The sequence below is a fragment of the Impatiens glandulifera genome, chromosome 6 (assembly GCF_907164915.1).
Source record: "Impatiens glandulifera chromosome 6, dImpGla2.1, whole genome shotgun sequence".
In the NCBI taxonomy this organism is placed as follows: domain Eukaryota; kingdom Viridiplantae; phylum Streptophyta; class Magnoliopsida; order Ericales; family Balsaminaceae; genus Impatiens; species Impatiens glandulifera.
Window position 1 is genome coordinate 17,374,402 of NC_061867.1, and position 14,726 is coordinate 17,389,127.

The 14,726-nt window shown below is 35.3% G+C and overlaps 1 protein-coding gene across 1 annotated transcript; it reads left to right on the plus strand.

Moving 5' to 3' along the window:
* The first annotated feature begins 2,845 nt into the window (after positions 1 to 2,845).
* On the plus strand, positions 2,846 to 5,073 carry LOC124944079 (4-coumarate--CoA ligase-like 9). The gene is made up of 5 exons (XM_047484542.1): positions 2,846 to 3,889; positions 4,202 to 4,391; positions 4,468 to 4,681; positions 4,755 to 4,857; positions 4,944 to 5,073. The coding sequence occupies exons 1-5, from the start codon at positions 2,846 to 2,848 to the stop codon at positions 5,064 to 5,066; spliced, it is 1,674 nt and encodes a 557-aa protein (XP_047340498.1). The 3' UTR covers positions 5,067 to 5,073.
* The last annotated feature ends 9,653 nt before the right edge of the window (positions 5,074 to 14,726 follow it).

Below are 14,726 nucleotides of genomic sequence, written 5' to 3' on the forward strand. Positions count from 1 at the left end.
AATTAATAAATAAATAAAATAATATATCATAATTGATTTTTAAAATAAATAATACTATTATATCATTTGCATTATTGTATATAATTCTATATAATTTAATTTATATAATTATATAAATATTTATCAAAAATAATACTATAAAAAATATACAAAATATATTAGTGTGTAACATTTTGTTATACTATATCACTAGTTCCAATTTTATCCTCCATGGTTGTGTCCTTATTGTGCATTTGTTTGTTTTAGTTTAAGAGCAAAAGTTTATAGCAAAATACATCAAATAATATTGCAAATTCTCTTGTATTCTTTTAATTAGGCACAAATAAAATTTATAAAAAAAAATAAACATAAATATATATTTATTATGATAAAAACTTAGCTCAATTCACATATTTTAACTCAACCAAACTCAATTCAGTCTAATCTAACCTATCATAACTAAATCTAACATAACACAACAACTCATCAACATAGTTGAATGGAATAATAGTTGAATAAAACAATAGTCATTAGAAAAGTTATTAACATATAACAACATAACATCCATTTTTCAATGTGCATAAAAAATAAATTATGGAATCAAAGGTTATTGACGAACACAATAAAATTAAACGCAATACTTTAGTGTTGTATCTTTCTCACTCTTCATACAAATATGAATATAGATAGAAAATCAACAACATAGAAACAAAATGGAATGAAATATATATAATGAAAGGATAATAGAATATGTTTTTGTTGAAAATATGTAAAAAAATAAATAAATATATATATATATATAATATTTATTGAATATTATGTAAGCAATATGGAAGGACAAAGAATGATAAAGAATGAATTTTATGAGAAATATAAATATAATAAAATTATATACGAGGGTAATAATAAAATAAGATTTTAATAAAAACGTGTAAAATGTGAATTGAGTTACAACTTTATACTTAATTTAAGATATAAATTATAATTTTTATAAAGTAATGTAATTATAAAATTATTCAACCAAACATTTAATAAATTTTAATGTGGAGTGCTATGCTCCCTATCATACCGGAGGCTTAGAATTTAGATTAAAGAAAAAATGTAGACGGTTGGGGGTTTGTAATATGTTGGCAGACTTGATTAAGCTTTTATGACTAAGTTGGCAGCCTAATTGTTAGGGTTAGTTTCATTTAACTTATTCTTAGCATTAATGCATGTTTATTTAAATAGAGTTTTAGCTCATTTAATGGTTAAACTTGGGTATATTTAATTTAATTAATATTTTTAATTTATTTATTTTTTATATTTATAATATTATATATATATTAATTTAATTTTAAATATTAATAAATAATTTAAATTAAAAAATAGTATATATTTAAAAATAAATTATATTAATATATTAATTTTTATAAAATTTTATTAATATATAATTTTAAATATTAATAAATGACTTAAATTAAAAAATAATATATTTTAAAATAAATAATATTAATAAAGAAAGTAATTTATTATTATTATATATATTTTTTATCTTTCAACACTCTCTCTATGATTAATTTTTTGATTGTCAATTCATTTTTAACTTTCTCTCACTCTTTTCATATTATCATTCATTTTGGTCCCGTTTGATTTATCTCTTAATTATAATAGGTACTTTTAAATAATTAATTAAAACTAGTTTGATTTCTGAAATTATAATTATAAATATAAATTATAATTATATTTATATGAGAAATGATTAGGTGAAGGAATTTGGTTTGAGAATGACTTGACATAATTTCTCTATTTTCTCCCACTTTTATATTTTCCAACTAAAGAATGATACTCTCACCAAATTCTCTCTCTATCACTCCTCTATTTATATTTTATATTATGTTTAATTATTTTATATATTAATATATATATATATATTATAAATAATAAAATATAAATATATTTGATTATATAATTTTTATTATAATAATTTTATATAAATATAAATATATTATAAATATATGGAATAAATGAGAATGAATGAATAAAATGATTAGAAACAGAATAAATAGACGAGAGAATAATAAAATAATTAAAAATAAATAAAATAAATGAAAGATAATGAATAAAAAAAATATTTTAAAATGAAGAGAGAGAAAAACGTGTGAGATTATAATCTTAAACTAGGGAGATTGAGAGAAAATTAAGTTTAAACGCAAAAATGTATTTTATTATAATTTTTTTTACATAAACTTATTACACATGGTGACTATAGTAGTTTATTACGCACACAACTCTCATACGACGGCCTATAAACTTTGAATCAAACTAAGCCTAAATAAATAAGTTTGGTTGGTTAGAAATGGAACATGAGAGTTGGAAATCAAGTTTGTTGTTTGATAAAAAAAAAACTCATACAAGTCTCATAAGAATAAGGCATTAGAATTTAAATTATGTTTTCAATCAAATTAAAATTTATATGATTTTTAATCTTTAATTACAATACTTAGGGATGGGTGATAATATGTATCTTAATTTTTTATTTATACTTTATACCTTTAAAGAAAATTTTTATATACAAAAATTAATAAATTTATTTAAAAAAATATTAACTTAAATAAAAAAAATTAATTTAATATAATTACTATGTAAACGTTATATAAAATTAAAAAATAAATATATTTATCATAAAATCAAATATAGTTTCAAATAATTATGCCTACACACAATATATGTAAACACAATATATGTTATAATCTTTGGTCTTAATTACACCAATCAAACAATTTCTAAAATAATTAAAAGACAAAATTTGAAACAAACTAGCTTAAGCTTCTTTGCGTCCCCTATAAAGATAATATCCAACCATTAGATCAGAACCAGAGCAACAATGACGAATACAAAATCAGATCAAATCAATCCTAACAATGGTTTCTCATCACTAACAAAAACCTTTCATAGTCTCCGACCACCAGTTCCTCTTCCTCCACCCACCCAAAATCTCTCCATCTCCGATTACGTAACCCATCTCCTCCACCTTTCAACCACCGCATCTTCCTCCCCATTTCCGCCGGAAATCCCCTTCATAATCGACGCCACCACCGACCAACGTCTAACCTACAATGATTTCTTCCGGCAAACCAAATCCCTCGCTTCATCCATCAAAAAACTCGCCCCTTCCCTCTCCCCAAACGACGTCGCTTTCATCCTAGTCCCTCCCTCAATCAACGTCCCTGTTCTTTACTTCGCACTTCTCTCAATCGGACTCACCATTTCTCCGGCGAACCCACTCGCAACTGAATCTGAGTTAACCCATATGGTTGAAATCACAAAACCCGTCATCGCGTTTGCCACTTCATTAACAGTTGGAAAACTCCCACCGATTCCACTCGGTACTGTGTTAATCGACTCGGCCGAGTTTCAAATAATGATGGAATCGGATAATAAATCCGGGTTTGATCGAGTTCCGGTGACTGTGAGGCAATCCGATTCGGCAGCGATACTTTATTCATCTGGGACAACAGGTCGAGTTAAAGGAGTTGAATTGACTCATCGGAACTTCATTGCCTTAATCAGTGGATTTCATCATATCCGATCGTCAAAAGAGGACAATATGATGGCTCCAATATGGTTATTACCAATTCCTTTGTTTCATGTGTTTGGGTTTTTCATTTTCATTAATGCGGCGGCGAGAGGCGAAACGGTAGTTCTTCTTGAGAGGTTTGAGTTTGAGGCAATGCTTAAGGCGGTGGAGAAATATCGCGTTTCACTTATGCCGGTTTCTCCACCGCTATTGATTGCGATGTCGAAGTTAGAAATTGTGAAAAAATATGATTTGAGTTCATTGCAAATACTTACCTGCGGCGGAGCGCCGTTTGGTAAGGAGATGACGGAGAAGTTTTTAGCACGTTTTCCTAATATTGAGATATCTCAGGTAAGTGTTTCAAATCTACTTGTTTTTATTTTATTTTATTTGATTTTATTACATTCATGAATCACAATCACATAACAGCCTAACATCACCATCGAACAAACTTATTAATAAGAAGATAAGTTTACAATCAAATTCCTATTAAGGAAAGAAATACATTATAACTAAAAAAGTAAGTTTACAAGCTTATTTTTTTATTAATAAAAATTATCTTGAATAAGACAAATAATGTTTATATGAATACATGAGAGAATGGAATTCTACAAATTTTGTTTTTCTATTATCTACATTCAAATTTTATCTATTTTTTATTAGGGATACGGTTTAACAGAGACAGTGGGTGGTGCCTCGAGGATGATTGGGGAAGAAGAGGCAAAGCATTATGGATCAGCCGGTCGTTTGTCTGAAAATTTGGAAGCTAAGATAATTGATCCAGAAACGGGCGAAGCCCTAGGACCTGAACGTCGAGGAGAGCTTTGGCTACGAGGACCCATTATCATGAAAGGTCAAGCAATTTTCTTTATACATATGGTTTATTGTTTAAGTGAAAAGAGTCTTATTTAGTTTTCAAATAATCCCAGGTTATATCGGGGACAAGGCGGCGACATTGGCGACTTTAGACGGAGATGGATGGTTAAAAACGGGTGATCTTTGTTATATCGACAAGAACGGGTATCTTTATGTTGTTGATAGGTTAAAGGAGCTAATAAAATACAAAGGATATCAAGTCCCACCGGCTGAATTGGAACGGTTGCTTCAGTCCCACCCCGAGATTGCAGATTCAGCTGTTATTCCGTATGTATGGATTTCATTTTTCGTGACTAACCATTGTTTTATAAATCTTAATATTTCTCTGTTTACCAAAAAGATATCCGGATGATGATGCTGGAGAGATTCCAATGGCGTTCGTGGTTAGAAAGGCTAGAAGTTCTATAAATGATGTTCAGATTATGGAATACATAGCAAAGCTGGCATGTTTTTTCTTTTTGAAAATTTAGTAGTTAATCTCATTAATCAAATCTTTTATATTATCAACTAAATTATTTATAATATGCAGGTTGCTCCTTACAAAAAGATAAGACGATTGTCATTTGTTGCGGCTATACCCAAGTCTCCAGCTGGGAAGATCTTGAGGAGGGAGCTTGTCAAGCATGCTACTTCTGCTTCATCTAGACTATGATCCAATGTTTGTGACAATAGAGAAATAATATTGAATGAATCTAGTAATAATAATTTGAAGGTGTACGTGGTTTTACTTTAGAAATTTTTGTTGGATTAATTTATAATTAATTCAATAATTATGGAGCCTTTAATTTAATATTTATAATGTTGAGCTATTATGTAATAAACTTAAATTAAAATGATCAATTACGGTATTAAGGAGGTTTATAGGTTACGTAAGTTGTGGAATAAATGCGGAGAAACCAAAGTATTATTTAAATATCTATGAGGGGCTGATTTAAAAAAAATGGGACAACAGATTAAGTATGTAGCCCGCAAACACAATTTATCATTTAACCGGACGCATAACTTGGCACCTGCCGGACTCGAACCCAATAACTTTGGGTTAGTATTCACCTCTTATTGTCGCTAGGCTAGAAGAGGGGATGAGGGGCTGATTTATAAATAACCAAAATCTAAAAAAAAGATGTTTATGGTCCCCAATCTACACATCGCTACACTAGATCAGGCCCATTAGATTTATTACCTGTCGATTGGTATGAGTAGGGTTACGACATTCAGTAGGTAAGACATCTCTTCTCCCCATCCACAGAAATCCCAAAATGAAATTAAGGGTTGTACTAGATTAGAAGATTCATCAATAGAAATTCATCCCAATGACAATCAAGAACAATGAAAGTTAAAGATATGTTTCGCTTCTAGTAAATGAATTGATCTATCATCTCAAATCTCTTGTTTATCATTTTATGGCTATTTAAATTTTATATAAAGTATTATAAGATTTGGTTTATAAAATTTAACAATTGGTATTAGAGTCTAGCGTTCATTGATTCTCAATGAATTGATAATTCAATTCGTTTTTCCAAAACCTAGTTTTTATTAAATGCATGTTGATTGATGGTTTATATGATTGGTTAATGATATTATGCATATATATATATATTGTTTTACAATCATAAATGATATTATGTTTTTATTGTGAATTAAAATATTTTTTTTTACCAAATATATATAGAAGATTGGATTTTAGGAATTCCATATAAGGAAAAAGCCTACCAAATATAAAAAATTGGATTTTAGGAATTCTATATAAAGAAAAAAAGCTTATCAAATATAGAAGATTGGATTCTAGAAAATCCCTAAATTTAGGATGATTGCAATCATCATTATTAGAAAGATCTTAGAAGATCTCGTAATTTCTATATAAAGGGGTCTTGACCCTCCATTGTAATAAAAAAAATTATTTTAAAGTCAATTTTTTTAAAGTCAATTTTTTTAATTGAATATAAAGTGAATTTTAATGCGGAAAATCAATAAACACTGAATATTTGGTACATCTAGACTTGTTTTTAAGTTGTCTAATATTCAAAAGAGACCTATTGAAGCATGATGTCACCAAAGTGGCCTCTCTTGTGGAAAAAGTCTAAAAAGAATATTAGATGTTGTTGTGTATATACACTAATGAATATTAATCGGCCCAAAAGAATGTTAATATTTGACTAAGTTTATACACAAACTTGTGGTGGTAATGTGTGACAATTATAAGGTAAGCATGTGAATAATACGTCGATCCAAAGATAGACCTATTATTTGACAACACTTATTGTTAGATAAAATTAGACCGGTTAATAATACTTAACACAAATAAACTTCCTATGCAGGAACAGACAAAGAACCGGACTGGTCAAACCAATGAACCGGTTAAGAAGCTCAACCGGTCAAGTTATCAAACCGACCAGAAACATGACCGCACAAAGAAGGCAACATCGGTCAAAACCAAAGGCCGCAAATACCAAGATAGTCGGTCATTAACCGACCAGAAGCCAAAGAAATAACCGGAGGCCATCCGGTTAAGACAAATAACCGACCAGCATAAGAAGATTCTTCGGGTATCTGTTGAGATTGATACCAAAGGAACAGCCTGAACATTTCCATATTCATACAAGTTTGAGGACAGTCTACAGGCTGCAGAAGACCGTCCTACAAGATCTTTCCACTTCAGGATAAATCAGAAAGGAAATCTTCCAAGTACAGACAACTGTCTAACCGACAGTCACCATATTGAGTAAAAGACAAACCTAGCCGGTTTGTCCTACATACTGGAAGATCAGATCGCCAGGTCTGAAAGGTTGACCGCCAGGTCTGAAAGGTTGACCGCCAGGTCTGAATCACTAAACCTCTGCTCAACCAATCAAATTTAAGGAAGTGAAATATGACCGTTGGCATATTTCACCTATAAAAGGAGCAGCTGAAGAAGAGTAAATGTGGGACACAGTGAACAATTAATTTACAAGTGAAAATAGTGTGTTCTATCTCTAGAAAGAATAAGTGCTAAGTTGAAGTGTAATATTTACAATTTCGGTATAAATTGTACGGGTGTTATCGAGCAGGAAATAAGTCTCGATCGGATTGTGTTTGTATTCCTTAGTGAATATCCTTCTCGCGGTTTTGAGAGGAAGGGGTGACGTAGGAGTTTTATCTCCGAACATCCATAAAAACTTGTCGTGTTATTTACTTTCTGCTGGTTCTATATTCTAACCGACCTGTACTAACCTACCTACACCGCTTTAAACGACTCTACACCACCTAAACCGAATCACCAAGTTACAAAACCGACCCAGCAACCTCCAAACCTGTCTTATCCAAAAACCGGTTCTGCCTATCTCGTGAGTGTGCTGCTTCAACTTGAAACAAACCTCTTCCGCGCTTGAACCTAGTTCAAGGGTTTGTGACAGTTTGTGTAGTATTCAAACCTCGGTGTTAATTTTTAACCGGATTAATCACCACCCTTTGAGTGAGACGCGCTAACCGGCCCAACCCCGGTCCTCCAGCCGCGACCTAGATCCTAACAATTGGTATCAGAGCAGTTAGTTTCAATACTCAAGCAAGCATGTCTTTCGATAGGCCACCAATGCTAGAAGGTGATGACTTTGCCAACTGGAAGGCACGCATGCACCTACACTTAATCACCATGGATGACGAGATGCAGTTCATTCTGGCCGAAGGACCGATAACCATTGATAAGGACATGAAGGATTGGACAGCTGAAGACAGGAGAAGAAATAACCTAGATAACCATGCTAGAAACCGGATCTCCAACAGTGTGGACAGAAACACGTACTGCAAGATCAAAGACTGCAAAACCGCAAAGGAAACATGGGACACGGTTATTCAGATTTATGAGGGAAATGAAAGAACCAAGGAAAACAAGGTAATGGTGGCTACTCAGAAATTTGGAAGCATCAAGATGAAACCGGGAGAAACAATGAGAGAATACAGTGACCGGTTCACAGGTGTGTTAGACGAGCTAGCAACTCTTGACAAGAAGTATGATAACAAGGAGGTCATCATGAAAGTATTAAGATCTCTTCCAAGTGCATGGGATATAAAGACAATGGTGATGAGGGAATCAAACTGCCTAAGTAAGATGAAACTACACGATGTATTCGAAGATCTTAAGGCATATGAGTTTGAAATGAGATCTAGGACTGAAGAAGAGGTTTCGGCCTCAACCTCAACCAGAGCACTGATCACATCCACAGAACCGGTTGCACCTGCACCAATCAGAACCGTTGAACAGTTCACCGAAGATGTCATGGCAATGCTTGCACAGAAATTTGGGAGGTTCATGAAAAGGAGCCAACCGACAAACAACTACAACTATGGTGATAAATCAAATGTAAAGTGTTATAACTGTAACTGTTTGGGACATTTCAAGTGGGAATGTAGAAAACCGAGGAGGGATGACTGGAAACCGGACAACCAAAATAACCGAAATAACTATCAACAAACCGGTGAAGGAAGTTAGGTTCAGAAAGCACTGATAGCCGATGATGGAGAGAGTCTATGGGCTCACAGTGACAGTGATGATGAACTCACATGCCTCATGGCAAATGAGGAACATGTATTTGACTCTCCCTGTGAAGAATTTACTAAAGATTAGTTATATAATGCATTGAATGATATGGTAGAAGAGTATAAGAACCTACTAGCCCTGTTACCTAAGCAACTCAACTTTAGAGCCGACCTCATAGTACCCATTCTGACAGAACCAGAAGTACCCACTCTAACCGAACCAGAGATCATAGAACCTGATGAAACCCCTACCTTAGAAACCGAGTTAGCACCTGAACCATCACCTAAGACCGAACAGCCTAATGAGCCAGTTCAAGAACTGACCGAGGAAGAAAATGCTCGACTCCAGTATAAAATGGCCGCATGGAAGAGATCTAGTGAAATAGTAAGAAAGATGTGTAGTTATAAAAGACACCCTTTTTGCATGTTTGGCCTAGGATACAAAAAGGATAGATCCAAAAACCAAAAACCCGTAGACAAAGTAAGGTTCACAAAGGATGACCTTCCCCTTATAAGTTTCATTAGAAGTTCCTTAACCGCTGAAGAAGAATTGACCGCCTATTATACGGCAGAAAAACTAACCTATGTAGGTCCAACTGATTCTGAGAAATGGCTTCACCCTGAGAAAAGGAAAGCCAACCTGTTCAACAACAGGAGAGCCAATCCTCAACCGCATAGGACAAACCAAAAATCACTCTCATTTAAGGCCTTCGTAGAAAAACCGAAATATCCAAAACCAAGTGCCAAAAAGACGGTTAAGACTTTAGCAAAGAAAGCTGTCCGGTTCGTCAAGGTCTGGATGCCCAAGGGACTAATCGCATGTGGACCCAAGTAAATGTGGGTACCAAACAGTTGTAAATATGTACATTTTACAGGATTTAAAGAAACGGCTAGGAAACTCTGAATGGTACTTGGATAGTGGTTGCTCCAGGCATATGACCGGGAATAACAACCTGCTAACCGACATCAGAATAGAAACCGATGCACTAATCACTTTCGGTGACAACTCAAAAGGTAGAACTGTGGGCAAGGGTAAGATTGTCCATGGTAACTTAACAATTGATAATGTACTCTTAGTTGAAAACCTACGTTTTAACTTGCTAAGCATTAGTCAAATGTGTGATGCTAGATACACGGTAGAATTTCTTAAACATGAATGCTTAGTTAAGAACTCTCAAGGTACCATACTACTAACCGGAAATAGGCTAGGAAATATCTACAAGGTAGACTGGAAAACTAAAGTAGAATATCATGTATGCATGATAGCTAAGACTGATCAAACCTGGATATGGCATAAGAGACTAAACCATCTGAACATGAAAACCTTAAACTACATTCGCGGTAAAAAGTTAGTCGATGGAATTCCTGACATAGTATTTAACAAGGATAAGGTTTGTTCAGCATGTCAAATGGGTAAACAAACTAGGTCAACCTTTAAGAATAAAGGACACATTCAATCTAACCGATGCTTAGATCTTCTTCACATGGATTTATTTGGACCGATTCAGGTCATCAGCCTAGGAGGTATGCTTTACACTATGGTAGTTATTGATGACTACTCTAGGTATACATGGGTAATATTTCTACCATCCAAACGTGACACCGCATCAAACTTAATCACACTGCTTAAACGTTTGCAAAATGAAAAATCAACTCGCATTAATAGCATTAGAAGTGATAGAGGTACCGAATTCACCAACAGTATTTTAACCGCATTTCTTGATGAATCCAGTATTAGACACGAGTTGTCTAGTGCTAGGACTCCTCAACAAAATGGCCTGGCCGAGAGAAGAAACCGAACTCTCAAGGAAGCCGTACGGTCCATGATAGCCGATTCGGGTATTGCTCAAAAATTCTGGGCTGAGGCTATCAATACTGCATGTTACACACAAAACCGGTCTTTAATTAACAAGTTTCACAACAAAACACCTTATGAGGTTTATTTTAACAGGGCTCCCAACCTTAAGTACCTTAAGATTTCGGTTGTAAATGCTATATTCACATAAATGGTAAAACCTATTTATCTGCTTTTGATGCAAAAACCGATACTGGGATTATGTTAGGTTACTTAGTAGTGAGTAAAGCATATAGAGTGTATAACAATAAAACTTTAACCGTGGAGGAATCACTTCATGTTGTTTTCGATGAATCGGTTGAAAGTAACACTGCATCTTGCTTTGATCTACACAACAGATTGGAAAATAACAATATCCACTCTGACAGTGAAGATGAGATTCCGGTTTTCAGGCGGTTTGTCCATGACCAAATGTGTAATGATGAAACCCAGCCGGATCAAGCTGTCCCACGACAGGAAGCTGACACTTCGGTTCAAACCGAGGAAATCGGTCGGTCTGACAATCCTGTTCAGCATACCGATACGTCTAGCCTTGATCAAGTAAACGGTAACTTGGTAGACATCCCTGAACCGAATTTCAAAAGGAACACTAAACATCCTCCTGAGAAAATAATAGGTGACCCTTCAGAACCTGTTCGAACTAGGCGTCAAATTCTGGAGGAATACTTAAATTCCGCCTTTATATCCCAGATTGAGCCGAAAAGAGTAGATGAAACATTGTCAGATCCGGATTGGATCTTGGGAATGCAAGAAGAGCTAAACCAGTTTGAGAGTAACAAAGTCTGGTACCTAGTTCCTAGACCGAAAGATCAACCGGTCATAGGAACAAGATGGGTATTTAGAAATAAACTCAATGAAGACGGTTTGGTCACGAGGAACAAAGCCAGATTAGTGGCACAAGGTTACAAACAGGAAGAAGACATTGATTTTGAAGAATCATTTGCCCTTGTAGCTAGGATTGAAGCTATTAGGATTTTTCTAGCATTTGCTGCATTCAAAAATTTTAAGGTTTTCCAAATGGATGTTAAAAGTGCATTTTTGAATGGTGACCTACGTGAAGAGGTATATGTTGAACAACCATCCGGTTTCAAAAATGCTGAACTACCAAACCATGTATACCGGTTAAACAAAGCTTTATACGGTCTAAAGCAAGCTCCTAGAGCCTGGTATGACACACTAACCGCATTTTTGTTAAAACATGACTTCACCATCAGCTCGGTGGATAAAACGTTATTTAAGTTTAAGAAAAAGGAACATATCCTACTTGTTCAAATATATGTAGATGATATCATCTTCGGTTCAACCGATCCTAAGTTATGTGATAAATTCTCAACCTTGATGATTAACAAGTTTGAAATGAGTATGATGGGAGAATTAAGCTTCTTCCTAGGTCTTCAGGTTAAGCAACTCGAAGAAGGAACCTTCATAAGCCAACCCAAGTATACTAAGGAACTCCTAAAGAAATTTGGGATGGACACATGCTCCTCAGCGGCTACTCCAATGAGTTCCTCGGTCAAATTGGACAAGGATGATGAGGGTCAATCAGTAGACCTGACCGCTTACCGAGACATCATCGGTTCTCTTCTATACCTGACAGCAAGTAGATCGGACATTCTATTTGCAGTCGGTGTGTGTGGAAGATTCCAGGCTAATCCTAAACAGTCTCACTACACAGCCGCAAAGCGAATATTGAAATATCTTAAGGGAACTCCTGATGTCGGCTTGTGGTATCCAAAGGACTCATCCTTTAACCTAACGAGTTATTCAGATGCAGACTATGCAGATTGCAAAGTTGATAGAAAAAGTACTAGCGGAACATGCCAATTTCTAGGTGATCCACTTGTTTCATGGCATAGCAAGAAACAGACATCGGTGGCCACATCAACCGCAGAAGCTGAATATCTGGCAGCCGGAAGCTGTTGTTCACAGCTTCTCTGGATCCAACAACAACTGAAAGATTTTGGTATCACAGCCGAAGTGTCTCCGATCTTCTGTGATAATACAAGTGCCATAGAAATCACCTACAATCCAGTTCTACACTCCAGAACCAAGCACATTGACATAAGGCACCACTTCATTCGGGAACATGTCATGCTGAAGCATATCCGGCTGGAATACGTACCGACAGATCAGCAAGTAGCCGATATCTTCACAAAGCCTCTGCAGGAAGCTAAGTTTTCTCAATTTAGACTCACACTCGGTTTAACCGACATTAGTCAGATTATTCCTAAGGATGCTTAAAAAGGAAATCGGTTCGGACAGACAAAAACCGGTAGTTCCTCCTAAATTGTCGGATCTCAAATTTCCCAAGGTATCTATGGAAGAACCGCCTGGTCTATCAGTCAGAGTAAACCGACCGGTTATTTAGTGCATGCACCAAATAACCGCATCGGGACGAACAACTGATAACTGACCAGTTCGGAAATAGATTATCTTAGATTATTTGGTCTTCGAACAAAAGTGGAATAATTACTTGCGTTTAAAACTTATCTGTTCTGAAAAATTACCTTTTCAAAGTAAAATGGTCACACCTAAAAAGACGCGAAGATCTGATATCTTTTATGATCCAGGTCTATGACCAACATCCCAGACTATAGACATGCTTATTTTGTGCAAAACCTTTTATCCTATGGTTAATAGACATTATCACCTGTGATACACTAGATAATTAGATCATCTCTCCACTAGTATATAAGTTGAACAAACCTTAAACAAAACAAGCACAAGTTATAACTCACTCTCTCACTAAGACAAAAATGTCTCAGTTTCCAAACATCCTTCAAGTGGACTTCAAATCTGCCCTGAGTACTGAACACTATGATGTATTCAAGATGATCAAATCACTTGAAGACACCGGCCTTCAGTACTTTCTAGATGACAAGCATGTCATCTATTCCGAATCTGTCCTGGAATTTCTTTACAATGCCAGGGTTTTCAGAGGAACTCCTCATTTTGACACCCATATCCAATCAAAAGTGGGAGGTATAGTCTTTGACTTCACCGAAAATGACTTTACAAGGTGTTTCAGCCTACCAAAGCAAGGGCTGACCGATCTCAATGTTCCGGCCGACCTAAAGGCTGAGATTTCCCTCACCTTTGCACGGTCTAACCAACCCGTTGATGACCATGGTACGAAGTCACTGTTGAGAGCTGAATATCAGCTCCTCAATGACGTGATCGGTCGAAGCATCTTAGGAAGAGATGTGACGAACACCTACTGTACCACAACCTTTAACATGATGGCGGCTATAACCACCGGTACACCGGTTAATTGGTCAAGGGTACTGTTCGACGTCATAATCTGGATGATTGGCGTTCGAACAGTTGGCCTCGTTCCCCAACTGAGCTGTCTGCTTCTGGAGCTCGGAGTTCCAACCTGTCCGGGCGAAGGTCTAAACCAAGCTCAAGTGCTCACCAAGAAAGTCACCGACTCTTTCTTTGAGCGGTTTGAGAAGGCTTGGAAGAGGAGGAACCGCCGCAACAACCCCAACGGTGTCGTCTCCTCTAGCGGATATTAGGTCACTCCTTCCTACACCCGGTCATTTTGCTGCACGCACCGGCTGTATCTTTGTTCAACTCTCTTATGATCACTTCGGTTTCATCTATGTTCTCTTCGGTTTAGTCTAGGTTATCTTCGGTTTCAATCGGTTATTTTTCAGTTTATTGTTGCATCAGTCATTAATGAAAAGTAACATTTAATTAATGAGGTAACCCTCAACTACATGAGTAATTACTACCCAACTAATTTGGTTACTTTTCAACTAAATACCTACCTCGAGCTCCGTAATCGGTCAAAAGTAACCTCTTCCCAACACACTTTGAAAACATAAATATTCTCTTCTCCAATGAGACAAAACTGACATTCAATGTTGATATTTTCCCTCCAAAACCGGATCTATATAAAGGGCCATTCCCTAATCAACTTAACACATCTCAAATCAAAAATCT